The following is a 20,973-nucleotide window of genomic DNA, read 5'->3' as shown; positions in this document are numbered from 1 at the left end:
TGAGCAGGACAAGGATTATTTTGGGGGACATGTCTCATGGCATTAGGCCTTGGACTCTTGGCACAGACTCTTGGATCCATATTACTGACTAAGGCAGGTGCAAGAAAGAGAAGTCGATGCTAAATATATCCTTGAGGAACTTTGTGAGGAGCAGAAGACACTTGGTGTGTCCTCACTTACCACAGCCGTGTTTTTTAGCTTTTCAGTCCGTACAGTCAGTAAGAGAGTCAGAAGTCACTTTTAAATAATGGTTTAAGGGGATTATTGGATCAAAAATATTAATTTATGCATTGTGATAAAACATATGTGTAAAGACTACAATCTGACAAAAGATTGAAAAAATGAGTAATAACTGAGCTGCATGTAAACTGTAATATTCCTCTTCAGTAGTTTATAAAGCAGTTAACGTTTCTCTAATACCAAGTATCTCAGTGGCTCAGCTGCTGTAAATCTGAGGTATAAAGCTCATCACTGTCTGGCCGGAGCTGGAGGCTGTGGTGCCACATTCAAATGTCACATCAACAGTTTACGGGGAGGATATCCGATACATTATCAGGTAAACACTTCCCTGTCCTGAGCCCCTCAGACTGTGAACAATGCCTCTAGGGCTTGCGGGGCTTACCGAAAGCATCTCTTATCAGACGGCCCACTACAAGTGACCCCCCCAGTGGGACTTTTACTCACTCCACTGACCCGCCCAGACACAGACAGCACCAGTGGCTGCAGGCTGACAATAGCAGCTGCAAGTGACCCCACTCCCACCCTGTCGAGGAGAGAAGGAGCGGTGTGAATGTGCATTCAGGGAATATAGAAGTGTGAAAATGGAATTAACCACATGCCAGAATTTGGTGAAAGGAGGCTGTACCGGACTCTAGAGACACTTATCAAGGAGACAGCACTGCTTTTAAATGGGCTGAAACACGTGTTTAACAAACTGCACAAGTGCCATACAGAGAGTTACTGTTAGTTTCAGTGGGAAAGTGTCCTCATCTGCATCTTCTCCGTTTAAATGGCTACTGTTCCATTACCATTAGGACGCCTTTCCATTGGAGCTGCCCCCCTGTCCGTCACATCCCATATAAAGGCGTATCAGAAGTCAAATGTTTGGGAGCAACGAATCCAAGAGCAGATCCTTAAAAAAAACTCCGGGGCGCCCACACACGCCTCCTCCAACATGGTATTGGATGTCCAAAGGAATCCAGTCAGGCCCCCTTGAAAGTACATATGTGACAGGGCACAGTCAGGCAGCCTCTGTACTCCAGCTTAGCGTTCAGTTAGGAACAGGCGCCCCTCGAGCCCCTCTCGCACATCTCTCCTTGTTTTCATTTGGAAGTTTGGTTGGAACCAAAGAAATAAGCAGCCATGGATGCCATCAAGAAGAAGATGCAGATGCTCAAGCTCGACAAGGAGAACGCCTTGGACAGAGCAGAGCAGGCTGAGTCAGACAAGAAAGCAGCGGAGGACAGAAGCAAACAGGTCGGCACCTATTTGTGTTTTTTCCCTTCTTCTCTTGTGGAAAATCTCACAGATCAATAGAGAAAAAAAACAGGATTACCAGCAGCAGTATACATCTGCTGCCATTTAAATGGACCGCGTCCTAAATAAGGATTAATTACTCGTGGATAATTCCAGAATAAGGATTCAATTAAGAGAAACACATCCTTCTTGGGTTTGTTTTCTCTCTCTCTTTTTGGGATGTTATAATCCCTCTTCTGAGGCTGTTTGGGAAATTGGTGATGTAAATATAATCAGGAATATTATGTTGAAAATTCTGTGATAACAAATGACTCTAATGCATGTTTATTTGATATTGTGTTTAACTCTATAATGTATTTCTAATGCACGTGTAGTTAGAGGACGATATAAGAGAGTTGGAAAAGAAGTTGCGCGCGTCTGAGGACGAGAGAGATAAAGTGTTTGAGGAGTTCCAAACTGCTGAGGAGAAGCTGCTGACCGCTGAGGAGGTCGCCACCAAGGTACCCGACCCTGACAGTGCATGAGCTAACTTTACTCTTCTTTTTTCTCTCTTTCCACCGTCCTGTCCTGTCCTCTCCTGTGCTGTGCGCTCCTCCGCGCAACCTGTGCGCACTCACGCAACTCCGTCTCTCCACGCTGATCACTACCCCTCCTCCTTCCTGCCACTGAACTGTCCCGCACTGAAACCGACCTCAGCTTGAGGACGATTTGCAAGCGCTGCAGAAGAAGCTCAAGGGAACTGAGGATGAGTTGGACAAGTACTCTGAGGCGCTTAAAGACGCCCAGGAGAAACTTGAGCTGGCTGAGAAGAAAGCCGCCGATGTAAGTAACCAGAAGGATCCACGATGGCACCACTCCCGCACCATCACGCTCCCTCACGCACCTTCAGTCTGTCCCCACTGTGAGTGTGTGTGTGCGTGTGTGTGAAAAGACAGTTCAACACCTCTGTGGTGGCGTCTTTCAAATGAAACACTCAAATTATGTTTTCCATTTCGATGGTTAGGTTTTTACTCACCTGCCCATCGTGGAAAATTGACTTAAAAACTCCAATTTGACTTTTTGACCAAAAGCCCAACTATTGTTGAACTGTCCTTTATGTTTTTGTCAGGAATCAGATGTTCAATCACGTACAAGTCAGCCCAAACAATTTATTAATAAATAACACATTCTAAAATGTTTAAATCCAATCCATCCATAAACGTTAACATCGTATAATTGTGTTTTTTTGGATCCAGATATCTAGCTGGGTTCAGTTCCATACACTAGGTCTTAAAGGAGGAAGTTTTTTATAGAGCGAATAGTGAAGCAGTCTTCACGGAGCAATGAGAGCAGCGCCTGGATAAATATAGCCCACTGCTTTATATGGTCAAGATAGAGCTCACATGTGTGGGCTGCGCTCTTTGCTTAGCAAAGGGAAAAACACCAGTTCCCATCGACATGTCACAGGCAGAGATCTCACTGTAAATTACATTGAGATCTTCTACAGTAAAAAAATATCATTTTTTGAAGATATTGTCAATCATATACAATTTAATTTCCCCCATATTTTTATAATTTTTTTAATTCACGAGAGGAAAACTAAGTGAATAAATCAGGCCTCTAAAGGTCGTGACCTGCAGGAGACAAAACCACACTTTGGGCTTTCCTCAACATTTTCTCATTATAATCCCGCTAACGAGCCCGGTTCAGGTCAGGTTCAAGTGCAGCAGACAGATAAGTTTGCTCACATTGGGTCAGTCGGGGAATCAGTTTGCAGTCAGGCTTAGACTCTGCCTCGGAGGAGAGCCTATTGTAGTAATCCTTTAATCGGATTCCTTCGGGGAGTTAGATGGTGGCGGATGCACTTTGTAGTCTAGTGACTTTTACCCAATCACTTGATGTGGCTTTTTTATTCCCTTGCTCTAAAATAACCGCTTTAGTCTCTGTCCCATTCTTCCTTTAGTTACTTCTAAGTATGTTCAAGTGGCTCTAACTACCACTCGCTGTTTTACAGCCTTGATTCTTCATCTGTTTGAGCTTAGTCTGTAATTACTGAATTCAATGAGAGCTATTGAGCGGCCCCTGCTCTCAGAATATTGTATCGCAATGTGTACCTCGGCCATATGGCCAGCAGAGGACGCTGCGGCATCGTTAGTTCACCACAAGCATGAGCATCACGGTGTGCAGACTGGTGTGTTCCTGCCGTTTAAAATAGAGAAACTACTTTTTAAACATTTATTCTAATAATTGCATTATTCTAGGGGATCGATGAGGCAGACTTCCAGGATTTTTACAACCAAGCAGAATATGTGTATTTCCGATAAATGCGTTACTTCCTGGACAAATAACAGCGCGTCTCCAGAAACCTTGCGCACCGTCTTTACGCAGCGCTCGGCACAATCTAGGACGTCACCCCGCAGCTTGACAGTTAATCGGAAATTGTGCCGCAGCACATTGTCGCCTGCGGTGTTTTTTTTATACAGCCTATTTATAACATACCAGTATAGAGTAAAACAATGGCCGGGGCTGCATCGCTGGATTCGGTGAAACGGAGGATAAAATCGTTGCAAACGCAGGCGGACAATGCTGAGGAGAGAGTCGAGAGATTACAGAGGGAGTTGCTCACGGAGAAGAAGACCAGGGAACAAGTAAGCACGTTTAACTGCGCGTAGAGACGCAGAAATTAGCCCTCACACCCCCCTCTTGTAATGTGCATTAGTGTGCAGCTCGTTGTGTTGCATACGCAGTGAGACCGAGGGATCTCTCTGGATGCGGCGCAGTCCTGCATGGTGAGCTTTTCTCGGCTCCCTGCAGCTCCACCACTAAGTCCTGCCCCGGGTCTGATACCCAGCTGCTCCGGGGCTGAGAGCTTATGACCGGAGACGTCGGGCCCGTTGATGCCCAGGTCACAGTCAGCTGCAGCCACTTCGGAGCACCGTGTCACATGTGGTGCTAAATCTTCCTCCTTTGTGACACTTTACGTCTAATTCTGACGCGCTTGAGTGTAACGGTCCCGTCCAGGCTAGTGCGCAATAAATTGGGTTTATTCTCAGCTGCAGGCGCCACAGAAGCAAGGCGCAAACTCTTAATTTCAAGAAAGCAGGAAGTTACATGTAAACTGCGGGAATATTTAAGGTGGCAGTCTGCTCTTTGACTTGCCCATATAAGGACAACAGGTTTTCACAGCTAGAGTGACTTCCCTTAGTGTGGACACATCAGCTCTTACCTAAATGAGAGTAAACTCTTTCGTCGGGGCCTTACAGTGTGTTTTAAACAGAACCAAGGCCACTGCTTCAGTTTATAGATGATCACTAACTTCCTTGTCACGCTTCACACCTCCATTTGCACTTTGGCCCATGCACCCCCGCACACTTTAACACGAGCTGCAGGGGGAAAGAGTCTGAATAGACCTCAGCCTTTCTGGTGTATCCGGTTGTCACAGTGCATCTTTCAGTACGCCGAGCAGAAACCAGAAAGCAGAAAGCAGAAGCAGACACAGGTTGGACTGATCTCAAGAGAGGCCTGCTCTTGTGTTTCAATATCACACCCCCCCCTTAATGAAACAGCAATCTTCCGCCAAAGACTCAAAGAGATCATTCAGCATGGGACCGGTGCTATTAAATGTTTCCCTCAGTCAGAAACTATCCAGAGAGTTTCCCCTGGTTGAATATGTAGCAGTCATTTCCAGCGTTATTGTCCCAGGCCCTTTGACTTGAGCCTCGTTAATGTTCTCCCAGGGGCCCAGTAATGAAGCTGGGTATTCCAACTTCTGTCAGCCGGGGACATTGTTATCTTTACGATCAGCGAGGAGCACAGCCAACGCTCCTGGGAGGGCATTTCCCCACGGGTGCCAACGGGAATCCCTTCTGAGCGACCCTGACTACACTCACATACACCACCTACATTCTTTGGGCTGACGTGAATGTGTGCACATGTGAAGATTCCACGTTGTTCCGTTGAAGATTGAGGCCCCGAAACGATTCTGACACGCTGTTCTTCTCTCCCCAGGCTGAGAGCGATGTCGCTTCCCTTAACAGACGCATCCAGCTGGTTGAGGAGGAGTTGGATCGTGCACAGGAGCGTCTGGCAACTGCCCTGACCAAGCTGGAGGAGGCAGAGAAGGCTGCTGATGAGAGCGAGAGGTGAGTTTGGCCATTTCTGTTCCTCCCGCTCTCTCGATGTAGAGCGCAGGTGGCAGGGCATAAACTCATCCCCATCTCTTAGTGAGGGGCACAAGCACTGCCTCTGTGCTCGCTAGTTGTGCCAGATAGCGCAGTCATTCCAAATCCTGTATTTTCTCCCTCTATGTCAGAAAGCATTCAGCCGTTCACCTTTAGAAGAGCATGTTGAAGACATGTTTTTTTCCCTCTGGGAGACTGTTGTGTCTGTCGGGTCCCAGCTCCTGATCCCACTGTTTGCTCTTTCCCACAGAGGCATGAAGGTCATTGAGAACAGGGCCATGAAGGACGAGGAGAAGATGGAGCTGCAGGAGATCCAGCTGAAAGAGGCCAAACACATCGCTGAGGAGGCTGACCGCAAATATGAGGAGGTGATGTTTCCAGGCTCCAATGACAGCCGGCCCCTAAACACTACACATGCAGAGCATTCGATACCACTGTGAAACACTCTGTGACAATTATCGATAATAATCAGCATCAACACTCTACCTGCATTTTTATAAAAATCATAAGGCTATTATAGTGTTTATAACACACTATAATTTGTTATAAACATTTATCAATTAATTTGTTAATAACGATATTTTTTGTGGGCACCAGTAAATAGAGGCTGGTGTATAAACACATACTGACACAAACATTATTTTAAAACGCCACCATAATAACATAGTGCATGTGTTAATATGATTATTCTTAATTATTGATAAATACTCTACATTTATTAACACTATTTTTTTAGTGCTTTTAACAATTCCCAGACACTTAACTTAGGATTTAAAAAAACAGGATGCAAATAAAACTGATAACTGTAAATATAAAATACACATTGAATTCACTCATTGAAATATAAGACGCACCCTAACCAAGCAAATGCCCTTATATCCGCTCAAGATTACATTATAGTGTATTATAGATGACATATATAAGAACTATAGTGTGTCTATTTTGAAGGACCAACAACTGAGCATCGTCCTAATTGTGCCGCTCTCCACGTATTAGCTGTGTAGTGACACTTTGTTGTGCTGCACCCAAAGGTGGCTCGTAAGCTCGTCATCATTGAGGGAGACCTGGAGCGCACAGAGGAGCGCGCTGAGCTGACAGAGAGGTGAGAAGCCCCGCCTCTTTCACACTCACCAGTTCTGCACTTCCGCTCACATGACCACTGGCAGTTGGCCCTCAGGAGTGTGTGGTGACATGGTAACCATTTGAACAGTGTTGCCCTGTGTTCTCACTGTCTCTGCTGGTTATTTGCATGCGTTCCGTGGTTTGAATGGTTGTGGCTTGCACACGAACGCCGCCACGCCCACTAACAGACGAGCTCGGCGAGTGGAGGATGAGCTAAGGGTTTTGGAGCAGAGCATGAAATCACTAAACTCCTCAGTCACACAGGTACCACCGACTAACACACCCAGACACACTGACTAACCCACACACTTCTGTATATCGTTGTGGCTCTTTCACTCTCATTCTCGCTGCTGAATGGAGCCTCTGCTTTGCTTGCTGTGCTCCTTCCTCTTCTTTGGCTCTTTCACTCTTTCACGCCTCTAACATGGCAGGGACTGTGCAAGAATGACACCTCACGTTAAAGGGAAGCATGATATTAACCCAGGAAGCATTCACCAAGTCATTTTTTTTTAACAAACCACATCTTGTGTGATGACATGAGCCACATTGCTATTCTCACATTCCTGCTGTGTTGAGGGACTTTTAGCTACTTGGGATCCCCTCCTCTTTTTAGACCTGTAGTTCATATTGATTTTGTGTCCTCTCCCTCTTCTCTTTCTCTCTTTCTCTCTTTCCCTCCACCTGTTCCGTGTCCGGTTCTGTCCATCCCCGCCCCCCCCTCCCCCAACCCCTCTTCTTCTCTTTCGCAACTTTCCCCTCCTTTCGTCTAAAACACCAGCAAATGCTCTGAGCTTGAGGAAGAGTTGAAAACTGTGACCAACAACCTGAAGTCACTGGAGGCCCAGGCTGAGAAGGTAAGCGTGACCCTCCTGGCCACGTGCATGCTGTTACATCCCCCCCGCCCCTCCGGTAGTAAACCGGGGGGGGGGGGGGGGGGGTAGACCAGCCTGGGGGAGCCTGAATCTCTTACCCTCAACCATATTTCACAGTACAAGTACATATGGCATATCTTTGAGCACACTGGCACGTGCAGAGTTTGACACCTGTTGTTGTTTTTGTCCCACAGTACTCACAGAAGGAGGACAAGTACGAGGAGGAGATCAAGGTCCTCACCGACAAGCTGAAGGAGGTAAAGTTTCACAGGCCCTTATCTGGAGTCCGGGAGCATCATACGAGACCCGCTGTGAGTCTTGGACTTAACTCGTAAATCTCTCTCTCTCTCTCTCTCTCTCTCTCTCTGCCACAGGCTGAGACTCGTGCTGAGTTCGCTGAGAGATCCGTAGCCAAGCTTGAGAAGACCATCGACGACTTGGAAGGTATGGTTTTCTTGCGCCCCTCCCCAGAATGTTACTCTGGTTATTTTCCATTATTTAGAATCATAATAGTCAGATGCTCAGGGCTTTACCATCAGCTGATTCTTTGCTTTGCTGTCGACTATTTCTACTTTCCTCTTAATTTCATCATGGCTCTTTATCAGACAGCATCGTATCTTTTGTCTCGTCTAAGTTTAGTTGGTTTATTCGTGAGTTTCCAGGTCGGAAAAAGAATGGCTTAAATGTTTTCTCAGATATGAGGCCTAGATGTTGAATTAGTGGAAAGCTAAAGGCGTGAGAGCCACAAGGCAGGAATTTACCCTTCTGTTGCTTCCATTCTGTCATTTCTGGTGTAACTTTGATTTCCTCTTTTTCTCAACTGTGTTTTCTTTTCTTTTGTACATCACCTCCCTCCTCTGTCTCTGGTCTGGATACTTCATCACTTCACCTCCTTGTCACGTGCCCCTCCTCCTTTTCACTGCACCTCCCTCCCTCCCACCACCACCACACCCCCGGCCCACCCAATAGATGAGTTGTATGCCCAGAAACTGAAGTACAAGGCCATCAGCGAGGAGCTGGACCACGCCCTCAACGACATGACTTCCATGTAATTCTCAACTTGCCGTGCCTGCTCATGTCACCGTCACCGTCTGTCCCCCCCCGTCCTCTGTGCACGACCAGCCTGCCCACCTCGTCTCCCTGATATGTTGTGAAACCATTATCATTAGTACATCTGCCCCTTGAGTTATGATGCTAATGCAGCTGTGTTTCTAAATAGTCTTAAAGTTGAATGTCTTGAAACAGACATTGTGAAAGTCTGTGTAGTTTAAACTCAGTTACAGTAATGCTACTCACAAGAGGTTACCATTACACTGAAGATGTATCAGTGTTATTGGTGATTGAGAATACTGTGAACAGGACTGAAGTATTGAGATGCATGCAGCACGGGTCTGTTTACATTTGATAGCTAAAATTGTTAGTTTTATTATTTTATATATGAAAAAAACTATTTTTATTCTGCAAGTTTGTGCATTTTCTAGAATCCCCAATTTTTATAAAATTGTGTTGCATTTTCACGTGATATTTTTGAGGCAACGCATGAAAGTTTTCCATTGAAATGTTTCAAACATTTCAATGAATCTCATTCGCTCACTGTAACTCACTGTCATGTGTCTCCTCTCAAACTAACATGGTGTACGTCCTATTTGTTTGAACCCCCCCCCCCTTGCATCCCGTTATCATGCTGGATAACACTAGTCACAGTTTAGCATCACTGTGGTCGAGTACCCAGTTTTGCTAAAGTATTTGTCGTCCCTCCTCATTTGACCTTGAGACTGAGATTGAGACCGAGACTGGCGAGGTGCACCACATCTGTCCCCCCCCCCCCCCCCCGTCCGTGCAGCCTCTCAGCATCAAGCATCTCGATCAGAGGGCGCAGTTGTTTTGACCTTGTGCACGACAGCATGCTCTACCTCACAATGCACTCCCATTGTGCATTGTGGTCTTGTGCCGTGACTCCCGTGGTCCTGGTGTATTGTGGTGCACATCTCAAATTTCGGCAAATGGTCCTGCTCCAGCCCCCCCCCCGGTTCACTTTACTTCTTCTCTCCCACACAGATAAATTGTTTACACCCCATCAAAGACGCCTCCTGCCGGCTGAGCAGCACCTGTCTGCTCTCTCCAGCCTTCTCTCCATTTTCCCTTCCCTCTCTGTCCTCGCTTTCCTTCCCTCCTCGTGTTTTCATCCTCATGTCAACGATTACTGCATCTCATCTCTTGTACAGAATCCTAGAAACTTTCTGCGTTGTGTAAAAAATAAACGTCCTTCCTTCTATGTAAGCTGTATCTCTTTACTCTGTCCTTTATTTTTTCCTTCTTCATTTGTCCTCACATGGCTTTAATAAACCCTGGACGTTTTTGTTTTTTTATTTTGTTTTCTGCATCTCAACAAACCACTAGTTGAGCTTCCCTTGGTGTAGTGTCCTAGTCTTCCATGGATGTTCTTTGTATGTTGTTCAGATATTTGTCCTGGGAAGCTGAGTCATTAGAAATATCACAGTACTGCTGTGAGCATGAAACCTAAAGCAACTGCAGGTACTGAACTGGAACCTGAGCTGAGTCTCTCTTAGCATTTGAGACTGATGCATGCGAGCACTTTTTGGATATTTAGTCCTGTGGCAGGATGAGGGAACTGGAAAGATTTTGGGGATCGGGGGGAACTCGTGTTGGATTGTGATCAGGAAGACTGTGGTGAAGTGAAGGAACGGTGGAGGACAGAACAGTATGTGAGATTCGTTGAGCCTGGTTGCTGATTTAAAGAGAACTGGATGAACCTGATATCAGTGGTGATAACACATGGGCTCTGTACATGGTATCCTGTCATAATGTGAATAAATATACAATCACACATTCTGAGTCGTTTTATTAAGTTTATTTCCACAACGTCAGGCACAGGAAGACGAGAAGGGCATATTTTAGCTTGAGCTGTGTGTTTTCACAATGTAACAAGAATGTAGAAAATCCCTGAGCCACATTCTTACAGGAGGCTGGAGAATGATTTGATTCTCAGCAGTTTAATCTAAAGTTGATCAGACATATTAAAGTAAATGCTTAGATTGACAGACACAGCATTCATAGAATCCATATTTTTTTCTATTTTGTTCCCATTCTATCCAATTTTAAAGTTAATGAAATGATGCTGCCATGGTTTCTTTTGATCTTTCTGTGTTAACTCTCCTCCTCCTCCTCCTCCTCTGTTTTTACTCTACACACTGTCCTCTCATGCGTTACCATCCACGTGGGCTACATGTTTCAGAGAAAGAGAGAAAACTCCCTCATCAACTCACTGTTCCACCATGATAACTAAAGCCTTTTCAGATATATGTGTAGTGTGGTTTCCAAAGATTTAACAAACTATTAAGTGACCTTTTCAAAAGAAGGTAGGTGTCAACAGACAATGCCTCTCTCTTATTCTATTTTTCCTCTGACTTCCTGTCCCCTCTCTCTGTTTTTCAACTTGCTCTCTGACTGCAAAGATCGCCTCTTCCCGCAACTTGAGAAAAACCGCCTACTCACTAATGAACTACGTGTGGCCTTGAATGAGGACTAAATTGTGTGAACGTCTCATGTTCCTCGTTCTTTTCTTATTTTTAAATGTGTATGACAATCTTATGCAGTGTGTTATCTGAGCCTCGTCAGTTTTGCATCGTCTGCTTATACGACGCTTGCACTGCTTGAAGTTTGTGTTGTTGTTTTGTGGAGGTGTACTTGAATGCAGTGAAAAATCAGGGATTACCTCCAAAATCTAAATCTAATCTTAAAAGTTACACGATAATCGTTTTTGTGTTAACTGTTGTGTTTATGTGCATTAATAAGGACTCCTCTGTAGACTGTAACCTGTTGTGCATGGTTGCTTGCGCATCATATTATGAGCTTGTCAGCTTATCAGTGTGTTTCTCTTGTTACTGCCAGTGCTGTGCAGATCGGGTTAATTTAATGACTTGACCTGAACGATGTAGCCAGCTCCATTATTAATGCAAGCTAACCAACTGTGTGACTACTGCTTGCTCTGCGTGAGATTAAAACCTCTTCGTTTGATGTTCTAACAGAGAAACTCTCACAAGCTAAAGAAGAGAACCTCGATATGCACCAGATGCTGGACCAGACTCTAATGGAACTGAATAATTTGTGAAAGCACGGTCCGACCCCATCACACACTGTGGTTTTTGGCTTTTTGTCCTTGCACCTTGCTTACCGTAAACCTCTCCTCGTACCTTGTCCGTGGGGGAGGAACAAACAGCCAGATGCTATTCCCATCGCACCGCCCTGCCTTCAGCAGAACCTGACCAAGGAGCAGAGCTAAAGGGAAGTAAACCCTAACCATTACTCCCTTTGATGATCTGAACTCACCATTGTTTTTGCCAGCCAGTTTCTATGATTATGATTATTTCGTTTGTGCCATCGGGTTCATTATTGTTTTCCACATCTGCATTTAAGCTGATCAGGTACGCTCCATTAGACATTGATTATGCACATACCAAAGGATTAAAGTGGAGAAATTTTGCACTTAATATAAAAACCTCAACAATATGAACATTGTGCATACTGTAAGACAATGTGTTAAAAAATACATGCCCAGCTCCCAGAAAGTCTACGTATACATTGACTGCACCAGTCAGTATGTATACTGGTGCTACTGTACTGTAAAGCAATGTCTTAAAAAACACATCACATTATAGTCTTAGTTTTCTTTAAAAAATAGCATTTTCCAAAAATGTGTTCATCTTGTCTGTAAAGTATAATTTCAGTCATCTGGTTGTGCAACGTTTTAGCATTTATTTCAATGTAGATGTTTCAAGTGTTTATCATATCTGAAATGTACAAATTAGAAAATAAAAGCACGTTTTAAAAGTTTTCTAACTTTGTTTGTGGTGTTCATACGTTGACCTTTTGTCCATTTTGTTTGAAGGTGGAGTAAATTGAATGTTTTAATATATTTTGGAGAGAAGGCATGAAAAGGAACATTAAATAGACTTCATCTTCCCCACAGAGAAGAAAAATGTGTTTTTCAGAACAAGTGGAGAGAATCTTCTATTTGGTTGTTTTCACTCGACACTGAACTTTACTTCCATCTGGGGGAAAAAAAATTGTCATGTGTTTTTTTGGTTCACTGGAGCTGAGCTCTGCTGGACCGTATCAACTCGGTGTCTGATTAGTCAAACCATGAAGCAGCGGTGGAAAAATGAACATGACCTATGTTAATATTTTACAGGGTATCTTACTTTACTCAGGAGCCTAAATTAATTTTCCCTCAGACATGTAATGAGCCTTAAAATGAAAAATAAAAAGGTAATCTACTACAATGTCTTCTAAGGGGGCAGCACCTCCGAACTGTGTGCACACATCGTAATATTCAGCTGTCACTGTGAACACAAGCCTGGTCGAGTGCTTCGTGTGTTCACAGCAGATAAGTAGTGGTCACAACCTCAAAGTCCTCTGTTGCACCAGTTAGAGATAAGTGTGTGTGTGTGTGTGTGTGTGTGTGTGTGTGTGTGTTTGTGTGTGTGTGAGAGAGCGAGAGTGTTTTTTTTCCAATATTTTCCAATATTATTCTCTGACCAATTACAGGGTTACTAATCAATGCACTAATGTTACATCACTGTAACAGCAATGTTAGCAGAGAATCAACTGTATAGTTACATTGATAGTAATAGAGAGGATGAAAATAACACACTGATAGTTGCATGTCAGATCTGGATCCTGCAGCTCTGGAGTCAGATACCTGCAGAATGAGAACAGACAGGATGTCACACCTTTCATTGAATAAAAACACGATTTTAAATCAACCTGAATAATCACTGATTTGTTACCTGAAAGGACGAGTTTGAGTGGATTTTTAAACAACAATTAAAAACATTATAATTAACAAACAGAAATAGGCCTTTAAAATGTTCTTATCATACTCTGCAGACACAAATAATTTTCTCAAAGATTTCCACCAGCAGTCACTAACAAGATCATTAAAGGTGCCTCAGAATATCAAATATATAGAGGAAGAAGCTTTTTACAAAGTCTGTGGTCGAGTTCACAACCGGGGAAGTCGGACTTTTCCGAGGAGCACATTAATGCAGCCCTTCCACCTGTTCTCGATTATTTAGGTCTGGTTCGATGATTCTATCAGGAAGTGTCTGCTCAGTGAAAGAAGCAGATTCCCACTATGTCGCGGTTGTTTTTGTCTCACCGCTTCTGTCCCTCATGTCCTCGCCTCCTGTCCTCGCGGTCTCTGTCCCTGTGGACGAGGCTGAAGCAGCAGCAGCAGAGGAAAGTTTTCTCTCAGCAGCACAGACCTCACGCGCAGGGACTGAACCCAGCGTCGGCCCCACACAGGGTGAGGTCCAGGCTGTGGCTTTGCGGGGTCGGTGTGGGGTTAGCTTTAGCCGTGGGGCTGAAACACAGCTGGGGGGGCGATGAGGCTGCAGCCGCAGACAGGACGGATCGGTACAGAGCTGCGGTGTCAGTGAGCAGAGAGCTGCTGCAGAGGATAAAGGTAGGACCAGAGGTGGGTGTGTAAGCTGGGTCAGTACCAGTCGCTCTATATCCTGTAGAACAATAATGATCCCCGTGTGTGTTATCTGTGTGTTGTCAGGCTGAGGTCGGGGCTCCGGGGCTGGTGGTCGGGGTCTCTGTGGACGGTGCTCAGGTCTGGTGTGAGGGTAGGTGCCTCTGGTGGGGGGGAGGGGGCTCGCTAGGGGGGCTCACAATAGTGGTGAAATGGTTTAAAGTTCAAATGTGTGAAAGGGATTTATTGGCAGAAATTGAATATAAAATAACCCTTGTGATGTTTTCACTCAAGTGTGTAATCCAAATTGTATGAATTGTTGTTTTCTTTACCCTCGAATGGGCAACTTTACATTTAAATACTTTTTACTTACATCGGTAGCGGCTCCTCTCTGTGGAGCCTGCAATGTTTTTAAAAGTAGCCCAGACTGGACAAACTAAACACCTTTTGAGTTTCAAGTACAACTGAAGGCTGTCACATGTTTGGAATGGGAGAGTGGGGTGAGAGGTATTCAGCTGCAACATGCAACTACACCACTAGATGTCACTACATTCTACACACTGAACCTTTAAGAGGGACTTTGATGGATAAAGCTTCATGTTACTTATTTTGCACTAAAACAATAATTATTGAGTTCATAACTATATTAAAAAGCAAGTAGTAGTTTTGAAGAAGCTTGAACGTTTATCAGATTCACTTGTAAAACGCCACTAATGATTAACCAACCATCAAAATAGCGGCCAATTCATTTGCCAGTTTTATTGACTAATGGTACCAGTGTTCTCACAATATTCAGTTGCTGTTGAAGTGGTCCCTCTTGCTGACATTATGCAAACACTGGCCTCCTGTTTTTATTTGTGGGCCAACGAAGGAATACAAGAAAATGAATGTTCAATGGGTCGCTGTAAGTCTCTTAGGTTGCCAGTTTTTGCACCTTAGCCAGCATTGGCAGCCTTTGCGGCAATTAAGCATCATGGTCTCTTTTTCCTTGACTGAAATGTCTCAATGATTTAATGCAACACTCTGACTTCACTGAAATGACATTCCAAAATGACTCTTTAAAATTCAGGGATCGGTTTTGCTGATTTGGAGAACCGTGTGCCGTGCAGCCCAGAAACAGTGATGCGAATCGCCAGCATCAGTAAACCGCTCACATCTGCAGCTGCTGCACGCCTCTGTGAGGAAGGCAAACTGGATATTGATGTCCCCGTCCAGGAATATGTCCCAGAATTTCCCCTGAAAGAATTTGAGGGACAGGATGTAAGTCAGTTGAGGAGATGCAACACGTAATATGTCAGTAGTCTTCACTTGTGTTCATCTCACACGCACATTATTTATTCTGTTCTCTCAGGTGACGATAACCCCTCGTTTGATCCTGTCCCACCTGAGCGGTATCCGACATTATGAGAGGGATGCGAAAAAGGTAAAAGAGGACAGGGAGAAAGCGAAACGCCTTCTGAAGCCACCGCTTGAAGAGGATGAAAAGAGCTCACCTGAAAACAAAGATAAAGACACTACTGAGCAGGGCGGTAAAGAGAAACCAGCCTCTAAGGCCCAGAAGAAGAAAGAGTTTGAGCATGAAGAGTACTACTTGAAGGACAACTTTGAAAGTGTCACTCAAGCCTTGGAGCTCTTCAAGGATGACCCACTCCTTTTCAAACCCGGTAAAGTGCAGATTATTCCTACTAATCAAACAAGTCAAACACGATTCATTCTCAATGTTAATGTATTCATATTTATACCATCTATATTCTGCTTCATGCAGGCACCACTTTTTTTTACTCCACCCACGCCTTTACTCTGCTCAGTGCTGTAATGGAGCGAGCTGCCGGCCAGCACTTCCTGGACGTCATGATGAACATGTTCCGGGAGCTGGGGATGCTCAATACTGTGCCTGATGAGAATGGCCCTATCATTTATCACCGCTCCAGGTAATGAGAGTAAATAGTCAGAAGTTATTTTAGGGGCGTTTGATCAGTTGCAACAGAGTAGTATTTTGTTTGCTCGTGGTTGTTTTGTACTGAGAATCCTAAGAGTCCACATTAATATATAACGTTTCTCCACAGATATTATCATGTCAACAAGAGAGGACGTGTGGTAAACTGCCAGTATGTGGACAACTCCTACAAGTGGGCAGGAGGCGGCTTCCTCTCCACGGTGGGAGACCTGCTGCTGTTCGGTAATGCTCTGCTCTACAGCTACCAGGTGGCCCACCTTAAGGACACAGAGGGCTTGCTGCCAGGCTTCCTTAAACCCCAAACCGCCATTGATCTGTGGGCGCCAGTTGACAGGACAGAGGCCAGCTGGGATAAGGATGGGTTGTATGCCCAGGGCTGGCTGGTCGTGGAGAAACTGCAGAAATATGGCCAGTGCAGGAGGCGCAGGCACTACGTGTCGCACACAGGCGGCGCTGTTGGGGCGAGCAGCGTCCTCCTGGTGTTACCCAGAGAGGAGGAGGAGGAGGAGCAGGATCAAGTACAGCGCTGTCCGCTCCCACAGGGGGTGGTGGTCACCATCATCACTAACATGCAGTCTGTGGGACTCAACGGCACTGCACTGAAAATTGCACATGAGTTTGACAAAGCCAGACGCCTGCGGGAGTAAGTTGTTCACAAAAAAGTAGGCGGTCACATTTCACAGAGAAGCATTTCAGATGAACCTTGTAAATAGTAAACACTTTGTATTTAAATAGAGCTTCTCTAGTCGTGATGACCACTCACAGCGCTGCACAGCACAGTTTGCCTTTCACCTATTCACACACACATTCATACAGTGCATCTGTTAGTAGCACTTTTTTTTCTACAAGAGCCAATTCAGGGTTCAGCATCTCGCCCAAGGACACTTCGGTATGCAGATGGGGAAGACTGGGATCGAACTGCCGACCTGGTTGGAGGACGACCGCTCTATCCCTCAACCACAGCTGCCCACAATGCTGATGATCTTGTGTCATTTTGATAGTGCTTTTTTTTAGTGCCATAGTCTTAGAAAACTAAATATTGTATTTATATACATTTCATACATTGCAAAGTAAACACTTTTTCACTCACAACACACGGCACAGGGGCCATCTACCACTAGGTGGAGGCAATTTCCTGCATTTGTTAGACAAACAGGCCACGGACCTTTGATACCAGATCTTGGTTTTATACAGGAAGGAATTCATTTCACATTTAAAAACTACCTGAAAAATCCATTTCAATCAATCAATTTTATAGAAAAGCACAATAAAAGGACTAAAGTTACCTTTTAAAAAGCATGCTATGGCTGCTTAGTTTGTATTTAACTGAGTTTATATCCAGATATTTCCTCATAGAATCTTGACATACTTCTAGGCAAACGCTATTGTGTATTAACCTACTGTATCTCTGTGAATAGTAGAGAAGACAAGGTGATATTTCCAACTTTTGATAGCAACTTTATACACCTCCGTTAAATTGTCTCAAGTAAAGTCCTTTGTTTTCTTTGAATAAAATACCTGAATGAGGATCAGCCACTAAGTTGTCAGCCGTTCATATTTGTAATGTTTTGGCTTGGATTCTTGGCCTCGGCTATGTGAGAACACTACGTCCCTTAAAGACACAGAGGCTAACAAACTGTAAGCAATGCAGCTAAACAAGTTTTAATTCTTCTTCGAAGTGAATTGACACAGACTTGATGTCACCATTCTCATTAGAAAACTCCTGAGATCTCTGATCACTTGTGCCCCTGTTTTTAGATTTAAAGGATCTGATGAACGGCTTGGGATGAGCTAATTATACAGATTCCCTCACACAGTGTATCTCTTAGTTTGCAGTGTGTGTGAGTGTGTGTGTGTGTCTCTCAAACTGCCAAGTCGAGACGTTTTTAATAAGTGAGGTCATCCTGACCAGTCTGGACTTCTTCAAGGGGCAATTATGGTTTAGGGTTAAGATTAGATCTGAATTATTTTAAGAACAGTCTGCAGGCTGAGGAATGAAATGCTGACTGTTAGGTTTAGTTTAGTTAAGATGCCATTCAAGGAAATGACTAGTCAGTCAGGAACTTCACAAGTACACTAATGCTGAGTGTGTGTGTGTGTCTGTCACCAAAAATCACAGTCAAATGAATCAGTAGGGATCATTGCATGTATTAAACAATTACAAAATATTTACTCATAACATATTGTGCATATTTCTTAATTAATACAAGTTATGTTTCATAATTCCTTATCAAGTAACTTCAAAACGTGGATTCATATTTTACAAACTAGTTTTTCAAAGACAACTGTGCTCTGTCAAAACTTTGTAGACTGAACACATTGATTGAAATGAAACGTGATTTAACATGAGAACCACCAGTGCCAAGTTCCTTAGCTGTGTTACTGTCCCAGGTATGATTCATCAGTCACTTTCACACCCCTGTGTTTGTGTGTGTGATTTAATGAATAGCACGTTTCTTTAACAAACTGGATCCAGAAAACTGATGAGACCATTAATCAGCTCCATCTCTCATAGTCATATGATAGAATTCATTCATCATCCTATCCAACACACAACAAGATAGGACATCATGTTTTATCAAAATACAGGTTAAACTCTTGGTTTTACTTTCCAATACTGTGGCTGCTGCTTGTTCTGTTGGCTCTGTTTCTTGGCTTTCAACATCCTGCGTGAAGACACAAGTCATGAGCTTTAATAGAAAATATCAGCATACTTGTGAATTCCACGTCCTAATGTTACTTCCTCTTTTTTTTTTATGTCTTGAGGAAAAACTAAATCTATAATCTGCTTACCTGCGTACGTAGAAGATAACAAATACGAGCACCAGTAGGATGAGGAGGGTGATGATGACCACGGCTGCAATCAACCCGGCCTCCCCTGCGTTGGTGATTTTGCTCTGGAGCTGAAATTGCTCACATCTGCTGCCTTTGAAATCGTCGTTGCACCTGAAAGAAGATGTGACGTAGAAAAATGTCAACTGTCACAGCGCAGAGAGAAAGTGTCAACAAAAAAAAGAAGACTCCTTCTTACACATAAGACTTTTTCATTAACTTACACACAGGAGAGTGAATCCATAGAGGTTATTCTGTAGCATGTCCCTCCATTCATACAGAAGGTGGCCTCCTCTTCATTACACAGTTCTCCATGATCTACACAAACATAACATTTAAGAAAAGAATTATTGCTGGAACGGAACTGAATTGTCACTTTTAAAACTATCTTTGTCTTCATACATTCTTTCATTTTTTACCTGCCATCATTTAGACGTTGTGTTGCTGTTTCCTGAGAACACAGATCACGTTTTTTGTCACAGAGGGGAAATACTCCTCTCACCACCAAGGAAAGGAAGAAGCTTAAAACCAGAAGTTTCAGATGCCAATAATAAAAACAAACCTACATGTTCAAACAGATTCTTGAATCCGAACAACCTTGTGAAAAGAAAAGAGTTATGAGAGAAATATCAAAAAATGTGTCCTTACCAGCTCTTGAGATCCTGGCTTTTGGTTGTCAGTGAAGGTGAGTCATACTGTCACTACCAAGCAACTCACGGCTGCTTTTTGTCGGACCTCGGAAAATAAACTGCCATGTGGGCGTGTTCCTCCCTCGGCCTAGAAAAATGTTGTGATTGCAGTTTGTCCACATTGTGAATGGAACGCTTAACGTCAGGTGATTAAAGGTCAAATGTGGTGTGCGACTAATTCACAAATAACGATCAGAGGTCTTTAAGAGGAGGCTGGGAAAGTGTTGAAGCCTGTGTCGGACCACAAGCTGAGCAGTCTGTAGATTACACTATGTTTGTTTGTTTTCTTCATGGAGTTTCAGCTGCATCATGGGATCTGGAGGAGGGGAGAGTAAAACACCTGTTATGCATGTGAGCTTGACGGGCCTGGGTTTGGTTAGAAACTACTGAATGCCAGGTATGCGGAGAAGGCATGAATGGAATCGTGGGAACTTTTTTTTGTTGTTGTCTGAACCACTTCCTTCAGAAAGGGTAATTGCTGCTCAGTGCTCAGAACCGTTAGCTGACTCATAAAATGGCATTTTTTGTCATTTAATTGTTTTGGGAAATTACGTGAAAAAGTGTTGGTCTGGGCTATGGAGGGTTAGACTGCACTGAGGAATTGGAACATTTATTTAAAATGTATTTCTCCTCAGTTCTGTTATAAGATGATTCATTGGGTAATTATTTGTAAAGCATTTTCTTAGTGAGGACCTTTATAAATTAAAGTATGCCTTTAACTTTAATTACTATATGAATGCTTCCTGTTTTTCAGATGAGCAAAGTGTTTTTACAATACAATACCAGGAATTAACTGATGCGATTCCACACATGTTGGAATTTACTTAGAAAAATCTCAAAATCTATACAGTAAATATGTTTAATATTTAGTATATAGGTAGTCAGTAAGATCCTGAACAACGGCAAATCCGTCTCTCTCTGAACTTATCAAGCAAAGTGTTTTTACAATACTTTGAAGTATCCTGAAATGATCTATTCCACAGTGAAAATGTTTGACTACCTTGAAAAATCTCTTAAACTATACAGTAAAAATGTTTAATATTCAGTATGTATGTAGTCAGAGAGATCCTGAACAACGTCATATAAGTTTCACTCTGAACTTATTCAGCAAACTGTTTTTACAGTACTTTAAAGTATCCTGAATGATCTATTCCACAGTGAAAATTTTGGACTTTATTTAGAAAAATATCTTACTCTAAACAGTAAATATGTTTGATATTCAGTATGTAGGTTGTCAGAGAGGTCCTGAACACAGGCATTTCAGTTTCTCTCTGAACTTATTGAGCAAAGTATCTTTATCGTACTTTGAAATATTTAGAAATTAACTGATTTGATTTATACATGTTGGACTTTATTTTGAAAAATA

General features: G+C 43.4%; 3 protein-coding genes across 12 annotated transcripts; 2 read left to right on the top strand and 1 right to left on the bottom strand.

Moving 5' to 3' along the window:
• Positions 1–1,235: 1,235 nt before the first annotated feature.
• tpm1 (tropomyosin 1 (alpha)) lies at positions 1,236–12,485 on the top strand. Of its 8 annotated transcripts, none has more exons than XM_062389696.1 (10): positions 1,238–1,476; positions 1,851–1,976; positions 2,173–2,298; positions 5,464–5,597; positions 5,887–6,004; positions 6,668–6,738; positions 7,537–7,612; positions 7,825–7,887; positions 8,005–8,074; positions 11,680–12,485. In XM_062389696.1, exons 1-10 carry the CDS (start codon positions 1,363–1,365, stop codon positions 11,760–11,762), a joined length of 981 nt encoding a protein of 326 aa, XP_062245680.1. In that variant the 5' UTR covers positions 1,238–1,362; the 3' UTR covers positions 11,763–12,485. The 8 variants fall into 8 exon arrangements, with proteins under 8 accessions (XP_062245677.1, XP_062245680.1, XP_062245682.1 ...); XM_062389698.1 differs by lacking the exon at positions 11,680–12,485 and adding an exon at positions 8,600–8,682 and having other exon boundaries at positions 1,241–1,476; XM_062389692.1 differs by lacking the exons at positions 2,173–2,298; positions 11,680–12,485 and adding exons at positions 8,600–8,678; positions 9,689–9,905 and having other exon boundaries at positions 1,243–1,476.
• Positions 12,486–13,755: 1,270 nt separating this feature from the next.
• On the top strand, positions 13,756–17,622 carry lactb (lactamase, beta). Of its 2 annotated transcripts, none has more exons than XM_062390507.1 (6): positions 13,756–14,117; positions 14,217–14,283; positions 15,199–15,389; positions 15,481–15,793; positions 15,895–16,060; positions 16,196–17,622. In XM_062390507.1, the coding sequence occupies exons 1-6, from the start codon at positions 13,788–13,790 to the stop codon at positions 16,731–16,733; spliced, it is 1,605 nt and encodes a 534-aa protein (XP_062246491.1). In that variant the 5' UTR covers positions 13,756–13,787; the 3' UTR covers positions 16,734–17,622. The 2 variants fall into 2 exon arrangements, with proteins under 2 accessions (XP_062246491.1, XP_062246489.1); XM_062390505.1 differs by having other exon boundaries at positions 13,756–14,129.
• A 592-nt stretch (positions 17,623–18,214) lies between these two features.
• LOC133955595 (pro-neuregulin-4, membrane-bound isoform-like) lies at positions 18,215–19,666 on the bottom strand. 2 transcript variants are annotated; one of them, XM_062390508.1, is made up of 5 exons: positions 19,567–19,666; positions 19,338–19,369; positions 19,143–19,236; positions 18,880–19,032; positions 18,215–18,752 (listed from the first exon to the last, which is right to left on the bottom strand). In XM_062390508.1, the coding sequence occupies exons 2-5, from the start codon at positions 19,345–19,347 to the stop codon at positions 18,677–18,679; spliced, it is 333 nt and encodes a 110-aa protein (XP_062246492.1). In that variant the 5' UTR covers positions 19,348–19,369; positions 19,567–19,666; the 3' UTR covers positions 18,215–18,676. The 2 variants fall into 2 exon arrangements, with proteins under 2 accessions (XP_062246492.1, XP_062246493.1); XM_062390509.1 differs by having other exon boundaries at positions 19,338–19,439; positions 19,567–19,606.
• Positions 19,667–20,973: the final 1,307 nt, after the last annotated feature.

The sequence above is a fragment of the Platichthys flesus genome, chromosome 6 (assembly GCF_949316205.1).
Source record: "Platichthys flesus chromosome 6, fPlaFle2.1, whole genome shotgun sequence".
NCBI lineage: Eukaryota > Metazoa > Chordata > Actinopteri > Pleuronectiformes > Pleuronectidae > Platichthys > Platichthys flesus.
This window is presented reverse-complemented; position numbering and strand designations above follow the sequence as displayed.

Coding starts and splice junctions, on each gene's coding strand:
- tpm1 (XM_062389696.1), top strand. CDS start 1,363: ATGGATGCCATCAAGAAGAAGATGCAGATGCTCAAGCTCGACAAGGAG. Junction 1,977..2,172: donor CTGAGGAGGTCGCCACCAAG/GTACCCGACCCT, acceptor AACCGACCTCAG/CTTGAGGACGATTTGCAAGC. Junction 5,598..5,886: donor GCTGCTGATGAGAGCGAGAG/GTGAGTTTGGCC, acceptor TCTTTCCCACAG/AGGCATGAAGGTCATTGAGA.
- lactb (XM_062390505.1), top strand. CDS start 13,788: ATGTCGCGGTTGTTTTTGTCTCACCGCTTCTGTCCCTCATGTCCTCGC. Junction 14,284..15,198: donor TGCTCAGGTCTGGTGTGAGG/GTAGGTGCCTCT, acceptor TTTAAAATTCAG/GGATCGGTTTTGCTGATTTG. Junction 15,794..15,894: donor CCCACTCCTTTTCAAACCCG/GTAAAGTGCAGA, acceptor TGCTTCATGCAG/GCACCACTTTTTTTTACTCC.
- LOC133955595 (XM_062390508.1), bottom strand. Junction 19,033..19,142: donor ATGGATTCACTCTCCTGTGT/GTAAGTTAATGA, acceptor ATCTTCTTTCAG/GTGCAACGACGATTTCAAAG. Junction 18,753..18,879: donor GTTATCTTCTACGTACGCAG/GTAAGCAGATTA, acceptor GTCTTCACGCAG/GATGTTGAAAGCCAAGAAAC.